This window comes from Prionailurus viverrinus, chromosome B4, assembly GCF_022837055.1.
Source record: "Prionailurus viverrinus isolate Anna chromosome B4, UM_Priviv_1.0, whole genome shotgun sequence".
In the NCBI taxonomy this organism is placed as follows: Eukaryota; Metazoa; Chordata; class Mammalia; order Carnivora; family Felidae; genus Prionailurus; species Prionailurus viverrinus.
In genome coordinates, this window is record NC_062567.1 from 135,491,971 (window position 1) to 135,517,547 (window position 25,577).

At 47.7% G+C, this 25,577-nt stretch overlaps 1 protein-coding gene across 2 annotated transcripts in view; it reads left to right on the forward strand.

Moving 5' to 3' along the window:
* Window positions 1–25,577, forward strand: part of ATXN10 (ataxin 10) — a 167,634-nt gene that overhangs the window by 70,931 nt on the left and 71,126 nt on the right. For both annotated transcript variants that reach the window (XM_047868350.1, XM_047868351.1), the window contains exons 8-9: window positions 3,299–3,407; window positions 5,072–5,241. In XM_047868350.1, the coding sequence (XP_047724306.1) occupies window positions 3,299–3,407; window positions 5,072–5,241 (279 nt within the window). The remainder of the gene's footprint in view (window positions 1–3,298; window positions 3,408–5,071; window positions 5,242–25,577) is intronic.

Consider the following 25,577-nt stretch of genomic DNA (forward strand, 5'->3'; position numbering starts at 1 on the left):
GGAGGGACAGAGAAAAAAAAGAGAGAGAGAATCCCAAGCAGGCTCTGCACCATTAACACAGAGCCTGACGACATAGGGCTTGGGGCTAGTGAGATCATAACCTGAGCGAAAACTAGGAGTTGGACGCTTACCCACTGAGCCACTGAGGCACCCCGAGGACAAATGGTATTTCATGTAGGCATTTAGTATGCTGACTGGTACATAGTTAGTGTTTCCCAAATATTAGCTGTTAATTGTTGTATCAATGCCATTTAGTGAGTAATCTCATCCTTTCCATTAATTTTAATGTTACTTTTGTCATATATTAAATTCTTGTATAATTTTGGATCCCTTTCTGTATTTCCAACGTTTTACAGAGAGAACCAGTGAGATACTAACAACCGTCAAAGAAGTCAAAGAGCTACTACGTGTTTTATAGGCACTGAAGGCCTGCTGGAATGACTTAAACAGAGATGCAAACGCTGGTCTGTGCACAAGGCGGTAATTAATTACATTCCAGCCAGACACAAGTAATCTGCCTTTCTGTAGATAAGAGTCATTGGCATAATTATCAGTTTTCCACAACGTTAAATTTTGTAAGGGTGAAGTTAATCTCGCCAGATGGTCTAGATGGGAGACAAATCTTTCTTCCCCCTCTTGTGCCCATTGCAGAGTCCTGTTCCTTTGATGTGCCTGTGTCTTTTTTCCCCAGAGCCCAATTCAATGAATATGGTTTTATAATACTTGTAAGCAGCAGAAGGACATCTCGCTCATTCCTCTTATTTTTTTTATTATTTTTTAAGTTTATTTATTTTGAGAGAGAGAGAGAGAATGAGTAGGGGAGGGGCAGAGAGAGGGAGAGAAAATCCCAAGCAGGCTCTGTGCTGTCAATGCAGAGCCCGACTCGGGGCTCAAACCCACAAACTGTGAGATCGTGACCTGGGCCGGAACCAAGAGTTGGATGCTCAACCAACCGAGCCCCCCAGGCGCCCCATCCTGCTTTTTAAGAGAATATTTTTCCTAGCTGTTTTTTCATTATTAGTTTCCAAATGCACGTTAGAAACACATTAGTAATAAAAGGATTCTAATGACTAAAATTGGGAATGTGTTAGGTGGAGATAGATTAATTTTCACTGGGGTTGATTTCAGTTAATATCCTAGAATTTAGGAGCTGGAAGGAAACTTCTAGATTCTCTCTTCCAACCCTCTGATGTTACTGTTATCTCTCTATCATGGAAAATTTCCAGCAGACTAAGAGAAAAAAGTATCCCGCAAGCCCATGCCCTGCATCAGCAGCTCTCCTCTCTGTTAATTACTTTTCTTGTTTTGTCCACAATCCCACCGTCCGCCCTGCGTTGAAACAAAATTCCCACGTGTTTCATCAGCCCGATGTTTTATGTGTTAAAAGGTGATGAGTCACACAGAAGTAAACTATAGTTAGCACACACCTAAAAAATTAGCAATGTAATTATAATACTCCGGCTTTTCCCATTATCCAGTAATTCTGTTCTAGTTTATTCCTTTGAATCAGGATACAAATAAAGTCCATGCACTGCAATCAGTTGTTGTATCTCAAATATCCTTTAATATACATGGTCTCCTTTCTTGCCCCGCCCCCCCCCCCCCCTTGCTAGTTCTTTTTTTTTTTTTTTTTTTTTTTTTGCTAGTTCTTGATGGAAGAAACTGGGTTGTCTTACCTGTGGAGTTTTCTACAGTTTGGATTTTGATTGTAACTCCATGGTGGTGTTTAACATATTCTTCTTCTTTTCCTGGCATTTCCTGTGACTGATAATTAGTTCCAGAAACCTGTTCACATTTGGGTTAGGTTTTTGTGTCTTTTTTTTCCGATAGTGTTTTATTGTTGGCGATGAGTGCCTTCATCAAGAGGCACGTGACGTCCGGTTGTCTCTTTCTGTGATGTTAGCACTTGTAAATGACTGTTCCCTAGATCCCTTCATTCTTTGGGCATTGCAGATGGTGGTATCTTGACTTTTATCATTCAGAAACTTCTCTTAATCAGCTATCAGGTTACCCACAGTACACCGTGTTTATGAAAAGTACAACAAATGCTTGTTTTTTTCCTCCCCCTTTGATTATCAGTCTTCGGAGTAAGGAGTTGGTTTTGTGGCATCATCCAGAGATGATGAGTGAATTGTTTAGGTTTTCATCACCATCGTGAAGTCATGGTTTTAAAGCCACTTGATTTATCTTCCGTCCACTTTAGCTCTAATTCTTCCTGATGTCCTAATGTGCCATTGCTGGCCAGTGGGACCTTCTTCAGGTTGTTTCTGGTTCCTTCTGACGGGATCCCGATAGTCGCTCCTAGTTTCTTTGCTCTCTCTGGCATGTATTCTGCCCCAGCCCTCGAACCAGTCAGCCTCTTCTGGAAGGAGGAATGGTATCTGGCGATGACAAACAAGGCATTCAAAATACGCGTTGTTTCTTGCTGTTTATTTTGAGATTTCAGAATGGTAGATTAAAATATTACCTTTAAATCTCCTAACTGGAGAAAAATAACTACACAGCTAGAGTTAACCCATCCGAGTAATTTATTTTTCTTTTAAAGAATGTTATCTTTATGACCTAAATGTATAGCATCTACCACATTTTGTCAAATAGCGTGTACTTTAGAAACTAGGGTCGAAATCTGCAGAGGATTGGATTTTTGACGTTTTATTCAGATTACCTAATGCCATATGGTTGGTAGTTGGTAGTCTTCTTGTTCGTGTAGCCCATGTGACGATCAATTATTACGTGAACTGACATTTTCAAATAATACTATCTTTCTCTACCTTCCACCATACTGCATATGTAAGTTTATATTTCCCCAGAAATAATGCAAGTTCCTGCAGCCAGAGTCCTTTCGACCACAGCATTTTACAGGATTCCTGTGGACAAGAAATTAATGTATTTCATGGGATATTTGTATCTTTAAAGTAGAACTTGCTTGCTGGGAACACTTTAAAAAGAAAGTATTTGCATAAATGTTATGTATGTAGCTAGTAATTTTGAACATTTGCTCCACTGTTGGAAGGTATTTTTGCTTGAATAAGAACTTTTCTGCCTCTTTGCTCCTGGAAGACACATAATGACACATAATCTTGCGTTCTTGATGGCTGATGCTGCTGGTAGTGAAAACGATCATTCACGTACATTTTTAATACTTCTGTCTCATTCTCGATCGTTTTGTCTCTCTCTTCAGACACTCTCCACAAGCACCACCTCTTTAGTAGCTACTGTAATATTCCATCCTCTTGCCTTACTTGTAACGGTTGCAGACCATGTAGCTTGACTTAAAAGTCACGTTTTCTGTTTTTAGGAGGCGTTGGCCACGATTAGGCTTCTCGATGTCTTGTGTGAAATGACCGCCAACACCGATCTGCTCAGCTATCTGCAGGTTTTCCCTGGCTTGCTGGAAAGAGTGATTGGTGAGTGAAGCGTCACCCTTATCATCATGTTTGATTGAGGAATCCTTGGCTCGTCACACTGAAATATAAGTCCAAACACAGATCCTTAATTTTCATTGTATTGGTATATTTTTGAGATTATTTTTGGACTGGTCTTTCTTAACAAGAATCATTGTGCTTTGGTAACAGCTCAGGCTTTTGCCACTTGCCTGCTGTGTAACTCAGGACGCCTGCTCAGTAGATGAGAGTCCTAACACGTGTTCCACAGGCTGCACATAGTGGGCGTCTCCTCAGGGGTGTGTGGTGTGGGGGGTTGTGATGATGGGGGTAGTGGTTTCAGTGATGATGATGGTGCCTTTTATATCAGTTTTCCAAATTTGCTAGTAGATTTTTCTCAATTACCTTCATGGACACAAAGAATAGTGCCCTACACATAGTAATTAGGCATTCCGTTCTTAGAAGAAAATGGTTTTACGCAAGAAGCCATTGTCTGGAATACCATCTTTGCTAAAAAGCTATTTGCAGCATAATTCAAGTAGGACCTGTTCCTTGTGGTTAGCCATGCTTGTGGTGTTGTTATTTGCTGTTCTCTGTTTTTTTCCTTTAAAAAAGATCATATTTCTGGTGGAGATGCGTTCTCCAAGAAGGATGAATTGTGTCTAGGTGGGCAGACAAGTCAGCAGGGAGCTGTAGAAGATGTTTAGAATCTCATGTGAGTGTTTTATTTTGAGTACAGTGCTTTTAGTGATGATCAAAATAAAATGCCACAGACCTGCAAAACAGAATCATTGTTGAAAACCGTGCGTGCAGCCAAGGCAGCCATGGGCTGTCCACCCAACTCTGCCAAATTACTACCCTCTGTGAGCTTGAGTTCTTCGTTCTGAAATGGAGAAAATGGTACTTGCCTCTACTAGGTCTGTTGAGAGTGTTAAATGAGAGAATGTGGAAACACGTCACCGCAGCTTCTGGAAGATGATCTATTTTCGTGTGCTGTCTGAGAGGCATCTCATAGAGCATGACAGTGTTACTCCTTTTGAATGGAGCCAGAATAGATTTCTGGAGACTACATGCTGCCTTCTGATGATCTGCACAATGAGAAAAAAGTCAACATACTTCTTGGTTTCTGTCCTATGGCTCACTGTAAAATAGGTATTGCATTTTAGACTTAGCGGACTGTGGTTGTCACATGAGTTCCTTCATAAAGAAAGAATGTGGGGTTGGAAACCTCTTTACGAGAAAGATTGCAGAAAATTTTTAGCTAACTTTCCTTTGTGGATAGAAAGTCCAAGTCGGGATGATCCCTGTGGCTTATCTCCCCAAAACCCGAGTCATGAAAAAATTTAAAACGAAAGAAAGAGTCTTTTACTTTTCATTTAAAGAAAGCTTTATTAGGGGCGCCTGGGTGGCGCAGTCGGTTAAGCGTCCGACTTCAGCCAGGTCACGATCTCGCGGTCCGTGAGTTCGAGCCCCGCGTCGGGCTCTGTGCTGACGACTCAGAGCCTGGAGCCTGTTTCCGATTCTGTGTCTCCTTCTCTCTCTGCCCCTCCCCCGTTCATGCTCTGTCTCTCTCTGTCCCAAAAATAAATAAACGTTGAAAAAAAAAATTTTAAAAAAAAAAAGAAAGCTTTATTTTATAATAGTAAAAATTTTCTTCTGGAAAAGAAAGTTCATTGTTTTTCGTATAGATCTTTTACGACTGATTCACGTGGCTGGCAATGACACTGCGAACATCTTCAGTACCAGTGGTTGTGTAAAAGCAGAGGGTGACGTCTCAAACGTGGCTGAAGGTTTTAAGTCTCATCTTATTCGTCTGATTGGAAATCTGTGTTATAAGAATAAAGATAACCAAGACAAGGTAAGATGATTTCTGAGGATGTTTCATATGTATATGGCTTCCTTTAGAATGTGATATTTAGGATTTCGAATATGTACACTTTTCTGGAATGAAAGTTTGCTTAGAAGGTAGTTGGAGATGCTAGGTATGTACATATATCCCACAGATATGCATAACGTGTCATATTTGTTTATATCGGGGTTTGTATTTTTAGAGTGTTGCTTTGTATGTGTCCTCCGTGTGTTTGAGTCCGTCTCTTTTCTTATAAAGTATCAATGTTTGTCCAGAGCCTGGGCATTTGAACACATTCTTACTATCGCATAGGAAACAGTCAATAAAAACAGATTTAAAATTTAAATCTAGCATTTAAAATGCTAGAAATTTTGAAACACACAGTAGATATGTAATAAACGCTAGTTATGGGCCGTTATGTTAGTAAAAAAAAAAAACAAAACCCTTAAATCTGTGACCAGCATTTCTGGATGATTGCATCGTAAGCATTTCTTTTAGACATTTTGAAACTGATACAGTATTTAAGTATTAAGTCTTTGGAAACTCAATAAACTGCCCCTGGAAACCTCTTTTGTGCTGAATAGCTTAGGTGGGACTACACTGATACATGAAAAGATGAGAAAAAAGATGGCAGGAGAATTGGACCACAGGCTTAACACTGAATTAGCCTGCCTATATTTCACTGGAATTTTCTTCGGGTGGCACTTGTTTTGCCTGATGAAATATATCAGATGTATGTGTGACAGATCTATTTTTTCCAAGATGGCTGCAAACACATACCTGGAATTTGACTCTGCCCCTCTCCCATCAAGGATTAGCATTTACTTCCCCATTCTCTTCAGTTTGATGACTAAAGCCCCGTGGCTGCTTTGAAGAAGAATATATGGTGGGAGTGATCTTCCACCATTTCTGATACAGCCGTTGACTGGTCTTGGAGATTCCGTTTCTAGCCTCTTAAAAGCCAGTCACCGTGTAAGATGTGCAGATTGCCTGCGATCACTGTGCCATGATTTTGCCAAGTCTGCCTGGAGAAGCCCTGGAGGATGAACTGTACTGAGGAGAGTGAAGGAGACTAGGCAGGGAACGCCAAGGCAGCAGACGTGGGATCAAGAAACCATCTTGGAAGGTTTCTGGGTAGTTGCTCAGATCCTTAGTTCCAAGCTCAGTTCCCTAGTTGCACGGCAGAGGCCACATGAATTGGAGACAGCCTGCCTCACAGAGCCCTTTCTGAATTTGTGACCCACAGCGTTGTGGGAAGAAGTGAAAAATTGGGGGAAAAAAAACAAACACCAAGTTGTGTGGGTTCTGCTTCTGTTAATGGCCCTGTGTGCTACCATTGGACTGGTCCTCCTGCAGATAATACTTGTAAACTCTGGACAAAAGACAGCCGTGTGAACATAATCAAATTTGACACAAACCGGCAGGTTTGGGAATTGAATTGCCACTTAGAAGAAGGGAGCAGCCCCGTGTGTGCTGTGCAGGACAATTATTAGAACTCTGAAAGAAAATCTGTACTCCCTTCACCTTCAGGATGAAATGGACAGTTTGGAGTAACCACAGCCGTTGGAAAGTGAAGGAGGGACTCCCGGGTGGGAGAAAGCAAGCCCCGGATTCTGGGCACCTGCTGCCTGAGTCCATGCCGATGCCTGAATCACACATGCGGGGCAGGCTCCAGGCAGCTGAGCCAAGGATTAAACGATTGTACTGAGATTTGAGCTGCCGTGCCAGAGTTTACAGTTTAACTCCAACCAAGATCATTGCTTGCTAAAACAAAAATATTCAGCATTTTCTAGAGGAATAAAATAGAAACCAGAGTTTCCGTGGCCTAGCATTCGCAATGTCCAGGATACAGTCCACGCTTACTGTAAGCACAAGAAAGTATGCCCCGTTTTCCAAGAGAAAAAAGATGGCCAACAGAAACTTCAGGGACACAGACATTGGGTTTAGCAGACAGAGATTTTTTTTTAAAAAAATTTTTTTTTTCAACATTTATTTATTTTTGGGACAGAGAGAGACAGAGCATGAACGGGGAGGGGCAGAGAGAGAGGGAGACACAGAATCGGAAACAGGCTCCAGGCTCTGAGCCATCAGCCCAGAGCCCGACGCGGGGCTCGAACTCACGGGCCGCGAGATCATGACCTGGCTGAAGTCGGACGCTTAACCGACTGCGCCACCCAGGCGCCCCTAGCAGACAGAGATTTTAAAGCAATTGTAACTATGCTCAAGGATGTAAAGGAAAATATACTCCTAATGAATGAAAAGATAGTGTGACTCAACAGAGAAATAGAAACTAAAAAAATAAAAATCAAAGTGTAAGGGCCAAATGGAAAATCTAGAACTGAAAAACACGGTATCCAAAATACAATTTGAAAATTTTACTGAATGAGCTTGACAACTCCAGGGAGGTGACAGAGGAAAGAGTCAGTCAGTGTGCTTGGAGATAGAACCATAGAAGTCATCCAATCTGAAGAACAGAGAAAAGGTTGACAAGAGAACGGTCATCTGACGTCTCAATTCTGTGTGTTGTGCATCGTTGATCATCGGAATCATTTCCACAGGATGTGGCACGGAACCAGATGCCAGATAGCTAGCTCAGATGTGCATCTAGCATCTCGACTCCTCCCCACTTTCAAGCAGGTATGAGTGAAAGACTACTAATCCCCTCCCCACCCTGGAAAGTTACTGGCCCGAGTTTTGTGAGAGAAAGGTGATGGAGAATAAAAAACACTTTGCCTTTTTGATGACCAAGACTGCCTTTCTTGAGGAGCACAAAAGAGGTGGCTTTTCTTGTGCTTAACTATTCTTTTGTTGCCGATTTGGATAGGCCTCTTACAGGAACAAAACGTAGTAACCCTTAAAAGGCTTGTGAAATAACTCACTCAAGTCAGGATCAGGTTGCACCATAAGTAAATCTGGAGTGTGCCCAAGTGCTGCTGTGGAGAGGTCATCGGGGCTCACAGGAAGTCGGTGGTATGTTCCTCCACGTGTGTGATTGCTAATAGCCCTCCTGGTTTCTGAGCAAACATTCTCGAAGGAATGAGAAAGGTCATTCTCTCAGTAGAAGAATGCCCCTGTTGCCCCTGCTTTCTTACTGTGCCAACGAAGTGCCTTCCCTGAACCCGTTCCTTCTGGGATTTGTTTCTCCTTCCAAAGAACCTGCCACGGCGTCACAGTCCTAGAAGCTTCTTCATTCTTGTAGTCAAATCCTGGTTCTCGCTGGCTGTTAGACATTGACCTTGGTCATTGTTGCCTCCAGGGAAAGCAATCACACGCATTAAAGATAACTTTAGTTGCGGTGTTAGAGAGACAGAGGATTATGCGGCGTAGTGGGTCTCTATCACCAGGCTCTTGCTTCCACCCAGATTTGGGCCCAAAGGGAAATTTGGCTCCGTCTCTGCTCTAACTCTGTTTGAGTTAGGGGGATTTTGTGCCACCTAATCTGATTTGGTTCATTCTTCACCCAGAGGAAGGGACTGATACCCTGTTGAGTGTTTCTTATGTCCCAGCGTGGTGTAGAGTGAATTACATGTCTTATCAACTTGGATATTTGTATCAGCCCCGAAAAGCAGGCTCTGTTAACCACGTTTTAGGAGAGGCCACCAGGTTGGTGAGTTGCCCGATCCAGAGTAGTATTTAGATTTGTCTGACTCTGAGCTCCTGGGCCTGTACCATCATGCCTGCCTCTCATTTAAGAGCGTTCTGGGGTTTGCAAGAAGAGGTTTACAACAGGCTTCCTTCCTGATGGACCTCAGACCGAAGGTGCTGGCGGCTGGTGAGTCTGCATCTACTAGGCCAGCCGGGCCCCTCGTGCCCAGTCTCGGCTCAAGTCTGGCCCCGCCGGGGACTCGCATCTCTGTCTCTGATTCATCTACTCGTCAAATGTGAATGTTCCTGGCTGTGGGGACCTTTTGTTGGATGAAACAGACGGGTATCTCTTCTGTGAAGCTTCCACTCGAGAAGCATCTAGGGCCTAATTATCCTTGCCTCTTTGAACTAGGATCCCAAAATGATTGACAGATTTTCCTAGATCTTTGTGCACTGCCTGGTTGCTTGGAGGTCTGATCAGAAGCCGTTTAAGCCCAGCTGGGTCTCTGTGCTTGTCCGCGTAAGTTCATTCTTTGCACTGAATGTGGTGGCCCCCGCCTGGATGGCACCCTTTACGGTTGTGGGGCCCTTTCCCTGTTATAAAGATCCTTTTATCTACATTAGTTTAGTGGAGGCTTCGGATGCCTCTGTGGAAAAGGCTAAAAAGACACCATCATCATTTTCTAAATGAGGAAACCAAGGCTCAGAGAGACTGTGATTTCATTCAGTTAGCATTTTTCGCATAGAAACTCCTGCTGCGCGCTCTGGAGGAGACTGAGTCACCTTCGTAGGGAGGTCTGCGTGGCACCGGGTACCTCTGAAAAAAGCCCCTGTGGCCCACCCTCCCGTCCGCGAGGAGCAGGTGAGGTGTGGTCCTGTGGGCGGGCTGTGCCAGCTAGCAGTCCCTCTGTCTCTCAAGGGCAGGAGCCGACTGCACCATCGTGACAGGAAGGGTGACAGTCCCCCTTTGCATTTGTGTCTCTGGGCTCTGGGTGGGACGGTCCAGCGTGCCTGGCCTTGGATGGAAGTTTATTTCCCCAGGCCTCCCCTGGGTCTTGAACTCTTAGTTCGCTGCCCGTGATGGGTCGTGGTGTTTCTTGAATTGTAAAAGGGTTGCTGACTCCCTTTTTCCCAGGTCGTGGTAGGGAGCTGTTCACAAACACTTGGTGACTTCTGTTCTTACCTTGTTTCCTGTGCTCGACAAAACATAGTATCTCCTCGCTGCGTCTCTAGTGATTGGTTTACTTTTAAACCTTTGTGGACCTGAAATGGAGATTCTGTTTTGGTTTCTATTGTAAGAAGCACATGGGTATCAATGCCGTAAACATGAAGAAAGCATTCTTTGGCTGCCTCTTTGTTAGCCGAAGGAATGCATGGTTTACTTTTTTTCTTCCCTGTTCTCTCCTTCGCTATTGTCAGAAATGCTCTAAGGGAATTCTTCATGAGAAAAAAAAAAAAACCAAACCCGGTTGCTGGTTTTTTTCCATAAAGCTAAGTGCGTGTATTCAAAGCGGATCAGCAAGTGAACTAGTTTGTCTGCCTTCATTTCCCCCCAAAGAAGTTGTATCGACTGCACCGGGCCCTCCGCAGTTTGGGTTATTTGGTCCATTCTGCCAAAAGGTTTGTGGAAATGCTGCTCAGGCCCTCTTTCTCCTCCTCCCTGATAGAAAAGATTCCCAGCATTCACACACGTGTTGGATCCCATGTGTTCAGACATATGCACACAGAAAGCTTTCATCGCAGCCCTGGCTTCATTTTAAAAATAAGCCTCCGGCGCACGGACAAGTCCAGCACGTGAAGACCGTGCGCTGGGTGGCCAGCTCCGAGTCCCAGGCCCGAAGTATCTGCTACGGAGGTAGGTGTCATCTAGACACGTGGAAGACCTCTGTGCTCTGTTTTTGACGAAGGAAGTGCTGCCCGTTGTGTTACCCTCAACATCTAAATTGTGCCTCCTGCACAGCAGGCATTCGGGAAGTGCTCGCGTGGGGATTCATGGTCCGCATCTCCACACACCGAACACAGTTTTAGGTTCTGGAAATAGAAAGCAAGTAAGACATGACCCTCCTCCTCAAGGAGTGTGTATTTTACCATAAGACGTCCTTATTCTGTTTGCAAACAGAGACATGTAGTGAGAATAAAACCGCTTTTCCACGTGAAAATCAGAGTTCCTCTAGATTTGGGGTTCTGTAATTATTTTTGAAAGTCTTTCATGTTTGTCACGTATTTGAATATATTCTAACTTACTGTAACGTGACTTATTTTGATTTGACTTACCCAGATCTGAATTTTAGACTATAAGAACATCTGCAAAGTGTAATATTCGCAAGGAGTTACACGATATTTCTTTAACCCCAAATTTAGCTTTATAGATCCCAGTGTACTTTTTTCGTTAAAAAAGTTTTACACTAAACTTAACACTTGTTAAGCGATCATAACATGATTGTTTTTCGCTGCTTTTTTTTTCTGGAGGGGGACTGGTACCTTCAGCTTTTAGCATCTAGATGTGACGGGTCAAGAGCAGGCCAGCTGTTCAACCCTTTTTTATGATTTCTTTCTATTTGACATGTTCTCAGCCAGCATATTTGCCTATCAGATCATGAACCCGAAATAATCAGTTGCTATTTCCTAATCCTTTTTTTAGGTTTGTTTATTTTTGAGAGAGTGCGAGCAGGGGAGGGGCAGGGAGAGGGGGAGACGGAGGATCCGAGGCAGGCTCCAGGCTCTGTCTGAGCTGTCCGCACAGATCCTGACGCGGGGCTCGAACCCACGAACCGTGAGATCACGACCTGAGCCGAAGTCGGACGCTTCACCGACTGAGCCCCCCAGGGGCCCCCAGTCATTTTAGTGAGGCCATTGCTCTTGGGGAGGGTCAGTACTTGCTTTGTGCTGCGTCCCTACTGCTGGCTTGTCGGTTCCCCGGGGGGTTGATGGGAGCGCAGGGAAGGGCATGCCCGACGAGTGTGGGGGGGTCCTCCGTGCCGCTGTATGGTGGGCCCTGTGTCCTCATGCAGGACCAGCGCCTGCGTTCTCGGCCTGTGGGTTCTTTACCCAGGTGACCGTAGCTTGGCCCCAAGGTCACAGGTGCCTTCTCTGGCCACTGCAGGGAAGGCTTTCCACCCACGCTCACCTCTGGAGCCCATACCTACTCCTCTTTACCCCGACTTTATCCTGGACTCATACCCTCCGTTTCTGTATGCAAACGCGTTGCTGGCTGTGGATTCTGGCACACGTGTCCGTATGCAGGTGGCTGTCATTTATGGCTCCAGTGTAGCACACACATGTAAACTGACCCCTGGCAGTTCATGCAGTGTCACTCACTTTTACCTTGGCAAAGCCTGGTTCCTTCCCAGTCATCTCTCCACGCCGCCCCCCCCCCCCCCCCCCCCCAAACCAGTGTCCTTTCACGAGATTGCTCTCCCCAGGTCTTCCCGGCTGGTAATACCGTAATCTGCACGCTTTGCCACGTACGTAGTTTTCCGTTTTTACGGAAATCTTCCACCCGCACCTCCGTGCCTGACTGCTGGGGGACTTCAGGTAGGCTGGTGCAGACATCCCGGCGGTGGGTTCTCCCGCCCGTGGCTCCTCTGTCTTTGCGTGCTTCGTCACATTTGGGCCCACGAGTAGATGTGATACTCACACAGCAAGCTGGGAACGGTACAGAGAACCCACGCGGAACCTCGTGGTTAGACACCCCAGCTCTGCCTCGTAGTTTACCGTCTCTTAGCTGTGCAGGCTTGGACAAGTGATTTAACCTCTCTGAGCCTCAGCTCCATCACGTGTAAAACACCTGCCTGTGTGGCCGGAGGGATGAAGTGAGATCGCGTGCGGCAAGTGGCTGACAGCCTGTGTGTGGCCTCTCCCCGCCGCTCCCCTCCCGTCCCACTGTAACTGAGAGGCTCCGCTTCAGTCAGTGTCTCCCAGTGCCTGTATTTAAATGGAAATTTATGGACAGCATCTCACGGGTATTTACACAGTTTAAAGTAACCCTCACATACCGTCTTCTGTGTTCAGCGCTTTTCTCATAGATGGGGCTTTTGGAAGGAAGTAAAATGGAGTAGACAAAACTTCCTTTAGGACGGGAATCCTTTTTTCCCCCGGTCACTTTGACCACACCTGCGCTCTGAGTTGAATTTCTCTTTTGTTCTTGCCTAGGAAAGAACCGAAGGGTTTTCTCTGTGGGTCCCTGAATCCGTTCTAGCTCGCTTCTGAGAGCGTGTTAAGGAACTTTCACATCACAGGGACCTGGCCTGTCTGGGTGAGCCTGTGTCTGTCCTCTGTCAGAAACAAGTTGCCCAGGATCGCAGTTTATTGATTTGAAGATTGAACGTATAGGCAAGATCCGGCTTGCTTCGAATTCCTCTTCTTTGTAATGTAATCCTAGTTCAAGAAATATGTCAAAATTCATAAATCAAGCTGTCACCATTAGTTTCCTGAACCTACAGTTCCTGTTACAGTAGGCGAAATTAAAATTCCTACCTAGAGGACACATACCGTGGCTCTGCTTCGTGCAGCTGTAAATTTTTTCTTTTTAAAGACCCAAAACCCCTTTTTGTGTCTTGTCACGGAGCGATCAGCTTGTTCTTTCGGAGAAAAGAGGTAAATTATTTAAAAGGAGGAATCATACTAAAGGTGCAAATAAAATGTAACAGCCTGCTGGTGGCTGTTGTTTCACTCCTGCACACGAACCAGGCCCCAGGCCTGGGCTTTCTCGAGCATGCGGCCTCCTCGGCCCTCTTCCCCACCGACCTGTAAGCTCCTTGAAGGCAGCACGCACCCTGTCCGGTGAACCCCTGCCACAGCTCCTGGTGTGCAGCACAAGGAGTCCGTGAACCGTGGATCGGTGCCCCCCTGTGCTGGTCACTCGGTGTTTGGAGGAGTTAAGTTACTCGCTGGGAGCGATAGCAGGCTACATTCTGCCTCCAGAACCAAACTCTGCCGGCTGGCCTCTACTGTTCTGCACCTACCAGAAAAAGACGTTTGAGGCTTGTCGCTTGAAACCTTTGACCAGCTGGTGAGAATCCTTAGAGCACGCACGTTTTACAGAGCAGCGCAGGGGGAGCTGGCGGTGGAGTCGTTCTGGACAGCGGTCATGTTCCTTGGTTCTGGCCGAACCGTTTTCTTTGTTGTCTGAAGTGCCCCAGGAGTACGTGACTTCTCGGAGGTTAGCGTAGAGACCTACGTTCCTGGGACGTGCATATTCGGAGAGGCATGATTGATCCATCTCCTGCGTACCGAAAGGAAGTCATTGGGCGAGTATTTGTCTGTGGTGACTCAGCAGTTTGTAAAAGCCTGGAATCCGATTTTCTTAACTGCCACTCCGTTTTCTTTACTGTGCCCTCTGATCAGTTTCTAGACAACAGGGATTTTAAATGGGTTCATGTTTCACGGTAAAAACAATGATTTCACAGTATCCATAACAAGAAATAGCTGAGACTTTAGGTGACAGAAAACTAGCCACGTAAACCGAGACAAGTACCGTGTTCCTGGGTGGAAATGTGGGGATATTATAAAGACACTGTTTGGTACTGTTTTTACACTGCTTTATCTGTTTATTGGTAGGCCAATTATATCCCCACTAAAGGGGAAAAAAATCCCAGAATTTTGACCAAAAAAATGTGAAAAGAATTAGAGAATTATTTTAGCAATACTAAGATATACTTAAAAAAATATTTTTTTAATGTTTATTTTGCCTGAGCGGGGGAGGGGCAGAGAGAGAGAGGGAGACACAGAATCCGAAGCAGGCTTCAGGCTCCCAACTGTCAACACAGAGCCCGACGCAGGGCTTGAACCCACGAACCGCGAGATCATGACCTGAGCCGAAGTCGGACACTCAACCGACTGAGCCACCCAGGCGCCTCCAAAATAAACATACTTTACAGCTAAAATAATCAACAATGTCCAGAGCGTATAGGTTGGTGGAACAGAGCATGTACTTTGGAAGCAGACCCCCAGAGGGGAGAAGGCCCCATGTGACCAGAGAGGAGAGGGAGCTTGTTAACTATTCGAAAAAGGCTAAGCTTACCTGGAGGAAACACTAAGACAAAGTTGTGTCGATTAAGGAATAAAGTGTTACGGATAGGAATCATGGGAATCTGGAACAGCACATAATTAACTTGTCAGAATAACCAGGGATATTTTATGGAGCAGGAATAATGAAGATTAGCATAGATGAGACTGTAAATAAGGGAGGAACTCGGGCGTGGAGCTCCTGTCTGAGTTGGGCTAGATAGATAGTGCGTGGCTGATCGTGAGCAAATTATTCATCCTGTCTGTGACTCAGTTTACTCAACCCAAAATGGAGTCATGGCAAAGGGTGGCTGTGAGGGTTAGATAATCCGTTTAGGACATGTGATAAGCCTTTAGTCAAGGCCAGCTGTATTTGTGTTACCAACTTTTCCATAATTGGAAATGTTTAAGTAAATTACGGTAATGTGATACGCAGCCAATAAAAATCATGTTTTCAGAGAACATTTATTGTCTCGAAACAGTCAGTGCTCAGGATAACATGCTCGGTGGGAATTCAATACTGTATCTGAGGAGCCACGCGTTCATGTGTATCTGTGTGGTAAGCGTACTTTAGAGGCACGAATACATATACGCATAACAAATGGATCCCGCACAGATAGACTACAGCTGTCTCTGGTTGGTGAAGTTAGGGTGGGTTTTATTTTTTCCTGTATACTTGTTCGTAGTCTTAACAGTGAATGTGAATTTCTTTCCTAATAACGAGAAGGTGCTATTCAAAAAGGAAAGGGATGCATGTCTAGAGTTCCTGATAAGAGAATATACTTCGTTCATTGGGGACTGAAATAGTTCTTCATTCTACTTTCCACGGTAGGGACGGCATCTTGACCCCCACTCCCTGGCCGAGGTCTGGGGGCTTTAACAGTTACAATTTCAATTATATTTCTAATTGAAAGATTCTAACAAGCAAAACGTTAGCCTACAACGTGGATATTTTGCTAACGAATAATAGTGGGGATGGAGGTGGTAGGTGTGTGTGTGTGTGTGTGTGTGTGTGTGTGTGTGTGTGAAAGAGTGTGAGGGGGAGTGAGAGAGAGAGAAGAAAATGTAAAGATGATTTTTCTAGTGTGTTAAACTTCTTTTTTTCCCCCCTTGAAAAGAATAGGAATTTGAATTTACCCTTTATTGTCAGGTGTTCTGTTTTGGGTACGTTAGCATCTGCTGAATGCTCAGGTATCCAAGCTTTCTAGCACATACCCCCACCTAGTGTGGATCTGAGTACTTTGACGTTGTGAAATCTCTTTGTATCTCCCCAGGCTCTCCTTCGTTGAGAAAAGTGCTCTTTCAAATATTGGAGAGTCTCCCATTTTTTTCAAAGGCTAGAGTGGAACTGTCTGTCACGCATCTAACACAGTTTTGATCCTTACCATATTTTGCTTTTTCTTTTTTTTCTTTCCCCCCGGCAGCAACTAAAAAGAGGATCAAAGCCACGTTCCTATAATGGCCTTGTTTTCGTCAGCGCTTGAAGTCACGACCGGACTGCGCCCTCCACCCCTTTTTAAAAGCCTGTCGCTTGTCTTGTCCCGATAGAATTTAATTTCATACCCATTACATTCTAGTGGACCAGGAATGATATGTAGTCCCAAGCTGTGGATTTTAGTTTGAATTTAAATCTGCTGCCGTGTTGCAGTCAAGAGTGAAGTCGGCAATAATTCTGAGTTCCCAAGTACGAGCGAACATGCTATTTGGCGTAGGGGCAAGAGCTTTCAGTTCAGCTCAACAGATACGTGCCTGCCATATGCTGTGTACCAGCCAGCGCTCCAGACACTGGGAGTGCAGAAACGGATTTGGCCTGGTGCTTACTCCCAAGGAATGCACAGTGTAAAGGGGGAGACAGGTGTAAAAACGGATCGTTCCAGTAGAGTAGAGTAAGTGGTGTGTGAAAAGTATTCCGACTGAGTAGGAGAAATGCTGCAAAGGCTTCGTACAAGGGGCTCACCTTGGAGCTTCCTGAAGGGCCTCCAGGATCTCGGCCTTCAGGGAAGAATTAGGAGCAACGGGGCAGGTGGAGGAAAGGCTTGGCTTTGGGGGCAGGCGGGTGGGACCCCCTGCCTTGGGCCTTTGCTGGGACCTGAGGGGTGGGGGGTGGGGGTGCGGAGGTGACAGAGCGGCGGGCCGTGGGGTTCTGTGGGCCACGCCGACGGGCCCTGAACTCCGCTGGAGGAATTGTATGTCCTCGTAAATTTATTGAAATATCTTTCAGCTCTGAAAATGGTTTTGGGTCTCCTTCACACCCACATAGTCCTTCTTTGTGTTCTCTGTGTGTGTTTTATCTTTTGCCGAACTTCTTCCCTCTTTCACATTGTGTTATTATTTCTAGCCCTCGGGGTAGAATTTTCTCATTTGTCACCCCCCTTCCCCAACTCCTCTCCCCTCCTCTTCCTTCCGTCTCCCTCCCTGTGGTTTGCCCGCAGGGATTTCTCGTGGTCCCCTGGGTCGTGCACTTGCTCACAGAGGAGTCTGCTTCTGCTTCCCGTCTCCTAGGGCCCTCGAGGGTCCACAGATCCCACGTCTCACCGGTTTCTGTGTTGTTATTTCTTGACCAGGGGTTCCAGTGGCACACCAGCAGTGTGGACCCTGCACCTCCCTGTGGAAGTGGCCCCATCCCACCCCGACCAGATCTCCAGGCAAACTACAAGCCTCATTAAATGAGCAGACAGAGTTTTCAGCCTGTGGTGGGGCCTCATTCCGCACTGGGGGTTTTCATTCCTGGTCACTGCCCACTGAGGGCCACTTGCCTCAGTCAGACCGACTGAGCCCCCCGGGGGCCGGCCCCAGTGGTGATAACATTCTGACTGCCTTCTCGGAGTGCCTCCTGTGTAGACTCGAGTGTGGCGTTCTAGACGCGTGCTTTATTTCATCCAGTCCAATTCCACAGCCGTGTTCACCGAGTCGGTCCGCCTCTCCAGGCTCAGCGTGGTGGGGTAGGCCCGGCTCCCGACAGCGTCGATCTCAGTGCTGGCTCGGTTCCCCGAAGCTCTCGGAGCAGGGCCTCGGCCTGTCTCGGGCCGGCCCGTGAGCAGGCCGCCCCCGCGAATGGGAGCCGAGAGAGGGAAAAAGCTAAGGTCCTTTTCCGCCTGAGCTGCGTGTAGATGGTCGCTGTCGCCCCCCCCCCCCCCCCCCCAACCTACTGGCTCTCTCTTGGGTGCAGGGCCTGGGAAGGAGGACCCTCTGGTCCCTGCTCGTCAGGCTAGCCCTCTAAGCCTTCCAGGTCAGCTTCGGGGATTCTCGTGCCTGTATGGAGCTGCCGGTATCTGCGAAGAGCCGCCTCTCACCTGGGCAAGGAGGGGCCCTGGTTCTCAGGACGCCTCTGTCTTCCCTCTGTGTTTCATCATGCTCGGTGTCCCACTATGAACCCTTTGCTTCTCGTAGCTCACGTTTGTGTTAAAAGGCAAAGGCGCCTTGGAGGGGAAACACTTGAGAGCCGCCTCGGTCTCCCGCGTATCTGTGCGACGCGTTGCCGTCTTTCCCCTGATGGTGAGGACAGCCCACGCTTAGCTTCTGTGGTCCGTCACGATGGTCTGTGCCAATAGACGATGGTCTATTATTTAATGGTAATAACTTGGACACCTACATTTTCTTTTGGAGAAAAGTCATTAGTTGCCTTGGCCGCTTACTTCGATTGGAAAAATAAAATTTTAAGCCCTGTTCAGGACCCTGGAAAATAAGTTACTTCTAAAATGAGAAACAGCAGCAGTGACAGTATTAGGAGCAAGTGTGGTGCCCGCTGGGCCGGAGACGCCTCGTCAGCCCCTTACAACTGTCTGTGCGTTTATCCTCGTGATGTTTCCTGGAGTAGGGTATATCATCATCCCTGCCTCACAAATTTGTAAACGGAGGCCTACCGGGGTTCCCGAACTTTCGCAGGGTCACACGTAGCGAGTCAGCAGTAGAGCCACGTAAGAATCCGGGCAGCCCGGCTTCAGACCCAGGCTCTGGAGCCGGCCACCCCGCCTCCCAGCTGCCCGCTCTCCTATCCGTGTTTGGCCTAGACTCATTGTCGGCTGGGTCTCTGGGATGGTTGTCCGCTGGGGACATTGTGAGCCGAAGACATGATTCTTCCAGTTTCTCTGTGTGGCCCCGGAGTCGGTTTCTGTGAATGCACACAGAAGCCCCAGTATCAATCTTTCAGTGCAAGAGTCAGTTTTTTGTGAATTAAGTTTAAAATAGGATTGTCTTTGCTCACCCAGACGATTTTTAAGCTTTGAAAGACTGACATTTCAAAAAAGAGGTCTTGATTAAAGAAACTTTTATCTGCTAATACATAATAACACACACACACACACACACACACACACACGCACACACACACCCCAGGCAAAGAGAATGTGTGTTGTTTAATCATTTAAAGAAAAATCCAACTATTAGCATTAAAAGAAAATAGCTAAGCAGCATCTATGATGAGCTTCTTAAAAGGTCTTTCCAGTTTTTGTTTGATGTTACCTGAGGAGGCCCTCGGGCACGGGGGCTGCTCTCGAGAAGGGCAGGAGACCGAGCGGAGGGGCCTCACCCAAAGCTTCCTTGTGTGTGTGGTGGGGAGTGATTGTCCTTTTCAGGTTGAAGTGTTTGTATTATTGTACATCTTACGTTACAAATCCTTCCCCAAGCCGCACTTAGCTCATGTTACTCTTGGACTTTTGAATAATTGCTTTAGCGTGAGACTCATTTCTGGGTGTGATGTAGTGAGAGTGTTGAATTTACCCACTGGAGAAATCCAGCGGGAAACTTTCAAAGTGAGTCCTTTCCGCGGCAGAGTTGGGGCCCGAGGGCCGCCGGAGCTGAAGTTCTGTGTGTTTAATCCCACGGGGACGGTGCGTGACCGTGGAGGAGGAGGGAGCCAGGGTGAGGACTGTAACTAAGAGGACAGACACAGTTTGAGATGTTTTCCGAAGCAGATCACACCCTCCTCCTCCTCTCTGGGGCGAGGAGTGACTCTGGGTCTGCACCTGCAGCTCCAGAACGGACAGCCTGGGGGCTGGGGGTGTGGAGGAGGAGGGCCGGGAAGTCTGAGCCGGGAGGTGGGCGGAGGTGGGCGGCGGGGGTGTTGACAGGAAGAATCCGACTGGCAGGCCTCTGGGAGCGGAGGGGAGGGCGTGTCTCCCGCCTGCTGGAATTTCAGCCCTGGCAACTCTGGGGCTACATCCCCCTCCCTCCCCTAACCAAAAACAAAGCAAAACAAAAAAATATCTCAGTGCTTCAGTGCAGCGAGGGGCAGTACCAGCTGCCCTGCTAAACGGCGGGCGGCCGCGCCGGCCGCCGGGCCCCGGTGGGAGCCCTCGGAGCCGCCCCGAGCCCTGGCCCAGCCCTGGGGTCCCCCAGGGGTGCGCCGCAAAAGGGAGGAGTGGACGTTTCATTCGGCGCTTGGAGAAGGAGATGGGTCCGTTCTGGACTCCGCTCAAGACAGATTTGTTTCTCATCTCGAAAAGTCATTTCTAGCAGTTTTAGAAGAAACCTTAGCGCAGCACTGGTAAATACGGAGAGGACAAAACATGTTCTTTTCCACATACACGGAGGACTCGGGGAGTTTCGTGGATACTAACCTTATGGGTCAAATTGTTTGGGAATTTTAGTTACCAAAGTTTTGACTCAAATTCTCAGTTGGCATTTCATTTGCCTTTCAGTGTTCTCCGCCTTCTGGGTAGTTTTTCTAAACCATTCAGCTTGGCTTTATCAGGAAGTTAAACACTGATAACGCTTTCCCCGTATCTGACGTAGTCACTGAAGTGGCATTTATTAGACTTCTGTGTACACTGTTTATTGGTTTTATTTCAATTTGCAAAAGAGGAAACACAGAGTTCAGCTTTTGTGCGGAGATGCACAGACTCAGATTACACCTAACGCTCCCAAGTTGGGATGGCCGAGAGTGACTCGGCCCTGTCGCCGGAACGTGGCCGCAGGAAGGCTCGTGCGGCGTTCTGGGGCCCCGGTGCCGCTTCCACGGACCCTCAGCCCTGTCACCCTGCGCTCCCAGGCTCCCAGCTGTCCCCCCTGCCCTCCCCTGGGAAGTCGGTCTGTGGCCCTGGTAGTGCTGTTGTCAGGAGCGGGGGAGCGCGGACCGTCATCGGTGCCTCCGTGTGGCGCCACGGGCTTTCTGGCCATTTTGGATCCGTGTACAAGCTCGGTGGGTGAAACGACAGATCCGTGGCTTGAGATTCACCTGCTGTAGTGTCGTACCTCATTGTTTCTGGTTCAGAACTTTAGATTCAAGCGACTGGTTTTGAAAAACCGAAGTTGTCCGTGGACCATCACGCCTGATTGCAAGATCGCCTCTGACGTGTGCCCGTCCACGGCTTCGGGGATTCTTCGTCAGTGCGGTGTTTTGCGCGCTGACGGTTGGTTATCTTTAAGATGTTGTTTTAGGTTGCCAGGCGTTAATTGAAACGCACACTGGCCTGTGTGCCTGCGCATGCACGCATGCCTACACGCTCAGCAGAGCGCCAGGAGCTGTGATTTAAAGTGGAATTGATAGAGCAGTGTGTAATGTGTTATATTTAGGCAGGCTCCTCGTACAGCTTCATGTGACATCTCGTTTGTTAAAAGCCCGAGGCATCAGTAATCTTTATAGCAAGAATTCTAGTGCTGTGTTATGCATTCCAGGCTCACTGTCTCTTCTGCCCACTAAATATATGGCTTTTATGGACTTATAAATCATGACAGTAGGATTCGTACATACCCAAAAACGAAGGGATTAAATCTTTACAGGGTTACCAAGATTTAATGTAATTTAGACATTATTCTTACTTGGAAGTAACGTTTTTATCTAAAGGCAGCGTATCTCATATCTTTGAAGGGAATCCGAAAAACATAGCGCCAGAGAAACGAATATCTGTTAAGAGTGTACCGTGTGCCACACGTTGTGCTCAAGTGCCAGGGCGGAAGGACGGGAGAGAGGTGGTCCTAGCCCTGGAGGGACACGCACCTGGAGGAGGGTGCCGAAAAGGAAAAGATTACCGTGTTGTCTGAGAAGTACTGTCTTCACGATAGACGTAAGAGGCCGGTACTGCGTGGTTGGGGACAGACGGGCAGGGCGGAGAAGTCCCCGTTCTTCTCGTGGCTCCCAACCTTGAAGGAAGAAGGGCTTCCCGAGGGCGTTGACGCTGCACAAACTTTCGGGATAAGTGTTTAATGATGTTGTCAGCAGACGCCGGGTTCACCTAACTGTTCATAAATTTTTCCCTCCCTCCGTCTCTCTCCTTCTTGGCAGCTAAGGAAGACAGAGGGGTGGGTAGAACAGTTAGTCGTGGCTTCTCTCTCTCTCTCTCTCTCTCTCTCTCTCTCTCTCTCTCTCATTCAGGCACCAAAAAATGCACAGATTTTTAATGAATGATTCGGTAAGTGTCGACAAACGTATACACCCGTGTAAACTGTCACCCCAGTCAACGTGGACAGGACGTTTTCATCACCTCAGAAGGTCCTGCCATGTCGAGGCTGGCTTCTGGGTGCCAGTACGGCATCGTGCCCCAAGTAAGGGATGGGGAGCAGGCCGGAGTCCTGGGCTGCATTCTTCTCCTGTGGGGACATAGACTCGTGCTAAGCGTCCACTTTCCTGTATTTACACCTCACTGCGAGCAGTGGCCCACCTCTGGCGTCCTGGCACACGCCGGGGCCCAGTTCAGGGCCCCCGGAGCAGTAGTCTTTCCCGTCTCCTGATGATGTTCTGGACCCTCGGCATGAGCTTTTAGGTAGATTTCTTGCAGGCCAGGTCCCCCTGGGAACGTGTCTTCGTTAGAGTCGTCCGCACTATACTCAGCACGTGTAGGGTTTACTCAGACATCGGGGATGGTTATTCTAATTCTTCCCTTCAGCTCAGCAAGCACCTACTGAGTGTCTGCCTTATGCCAGACTCTGTTCAACTCTGGGTTCCAAGACCCAGTCGGGTGCAATTTCATTCTTGAGTAGCTTATGATCCAGGGTGGGGTGGAGGCGGTTAAACGGACAGGTATCCTAGCGAAGGGGGGTGTAAGCATCAAGAGTTGGGGCATCAGTGGAAGCTTCCCCGGAATAACAGTAGCGGTGGTAAAAGTAGTTGCCCCTTGGTTGCCGAGTGCTTGCTAAGTGCCAGGCAGGTCTCGGTACTCAGCTCTTAACTCATTTGTGTTTCCTGATGCTGTTTTTCCCATTTTGCAGATGACAGCAAACAACACTGAGGGCCAGACAAGTTAAGTATCTGTGCCCAGGCCCCCACAGCTGTTAAGAGACATGAGTAAGAGAGACTTTGTTATTTAGGCTGCTTGGATTGGGGGGTGGGGGGGGGGTGGGGTGTATTTGTTCCCACAGGACAGATTAACCTATCCCAGCTGGTGTGAGGGTCCGTATGGAAGGGACTGGGACAGGAGGACTCCCCCATCCCATCCTGGGGAGGAGAAGGCAGTTCGACTTTGGCCACGGGCCTCTGGAGTGGAGGGAGGCCTGATTGGGGCATGAAGAGAAGACAGGAAATGAAGGGACCTGACAGGAAGAAGCCCAGAGAGGCAGGGCTGCTGGGGACATGGCTCTTGGTGGACCAGCTGCGGGGAGAAGTGAGCTAGCGGCTCGTAGAGGCCTGACCGTGGCCAGGGCCGCCTCGGCAGTTTGAGCTGCCGTTGAAGTGCCATCTAGAATATGGCGGGGCCTCTCCTCACTCCTGGGCACCTGCGTGAGTGCTCCGGCCGCTCTTAGGGCGAACGAATGAAGATTTCCAAATACGACTGTTCTCGAACCGTGAAACTCCTCCAAGCTCTTGCTTACTGGCGTATCTATCTGCTTTTTCATTCCCTTCTCCCCTTTATAGGAAGGTTGGAAGAGCAGTAATTGATGAAATTGTACTATAAGAGGTATAAACTCCTTTTAAAAGTGAAAGTTAACTGTGGTGCAGGCTTGTGATACAGTTTGTGCTAGGAAACATCTTTTTCCTTTTTATGGAACTTGCAAATGCAGTGAATAAGACGTTTTATACAAGCCTTTTATCATCTACTTCTTCTCTGCTTTTGCATGGTCATTATTAGTAATTACACAAAAACCTGTTCTAAGCGACACCCCAGGGAATGGCAGAAGTTGGTTGCTCGTCTAAATGGTCTCTAATTAAAGTTGAAAAAAATTAGGTTGTCGTGGAGGTATTTTTCAAATGTTGGCTAAAACAGAGGAGGCTGGTTTAAGAGCAGTGGGGTTGAAATGGTACTTAAATGGATTAAAGTTTAATTTGTTTTTTTAAAAAACCACCTCTGTCTGGGATGTTGTAGGTGCGGTACTAATTTTCAGCAGGTGAATGGACCAGGTGAGCCTTTGCCTTCTGACTCCCAGGGATTTCTGATCCTTAAACAATTTCCTATTTAAACCTATGTTTTTACTTTGCTTTTTGGTTTAAACGAGCTGAACAATGAAAATCAGTCATCAAAATGATATTGTACTCATAACAATTACAGAAATGGAGGCTTGAAGTTATTGGCGGGGCGGGAGGGAGTAAATTAATTCCTTCTGTCTGTGCTGGCTTTGGTCATGGCATTTCTGAAGCTGCTTTTGTAACCCTTTCCCCTTCGGATGTCTCCCTTGACTGGTCTGTATTTCTTGAGGGGCAGTTACCTACTAGCGTGTGTGTGTGTGTGTGTGCACACGTGTGTGTGCGTGTGCATCCGGCCTGATGGAGGGCCTGGCTCAGAATAGGCCCTCACACCTTCATGGATGCCTCTCCCCTGCCAACCAGAGGGGTGACTGTTTCTTACTTACCTTCGCAATAATAGATGACAGATAAAGCAGACTATTCCGGTCAGGTGCGGGATCCTTTGACTACTATATCTTCCTCGCTTAATATTGTTGACCATACACACACTTGGTGACATCTTTGAATGTGTCTCTGAACTGTATCGTTCTTTAGTAAAATGGTATTCTCACCCTGACTGGCTCGACTGTAATCAGATATGTGCCCTTGAACTTGCTGGGCCTTCCTGGATGTACACCCCACGCCCACCCCCACAGTCCTGCCCGACTAGGTCTGGTCCAGGCTCTTTCTAGCTGCTCTCACGCCGGCCAGGGAAGAGCTGAGCCAGAATGTGTATTGTGAGGATACGGTGAGGACAAGGAACCGTAGGGCAGGGGCTGAAGGGCCTCTCTGACCTCAGGGAGCTCTGAAGCCTTGAGAAGCCACAGCTGCCCCCTGCCCCCTCGGACGCCACCTAGCCGCACCTTCTAACTTCTCACGCATCCTGCCGCTCGCTGCCGGACGCGGTCCCCGTGTCTTGGTCCCAGATCCTGAGTGGGAAGGGTTGCATGGCTTCTCTTGGCTCAGTTTCCATCCTTGTCGTAGGTTCCTGACCACTCGAGAGTTGTGGCCCCTGGACCCAAACAGAGGCCTCCCCTGGGGCCTTGTCCGAAATGCAAAATCTCCACCTCAGACCTGTCGAATGAGAGCCCGCACGTGAACAAGATCCCCGGCTGGTTTGAGTGTCCAGTGAATTTCAGAAGCGCTCGTGCGGGTCGTGGCCGCTCTCGCACCGAGTAAACAGGGAGGTCGAGATTGTAGCACGCTAGTGTAGAAGGAAGTCTGGAAGGTGACCCCCTGCCTGTGGCCAGCCCTCCCTGTCCCCCCCTGACCTGGTAACCCTCAGCGGCAGGGGCCGGTCGACGCCGGACAGAATATCCTGGAGGGGGCCGGAAGATGGCGGGAGAGCATTGGCAAGCCGGAGAAAGTTCCGCACAGGAGTGAGGTGGCGGGATGGGCCTCTTGTGTCCCCGGGAGGACAAGAGGTGACCGGCTGGAAAAG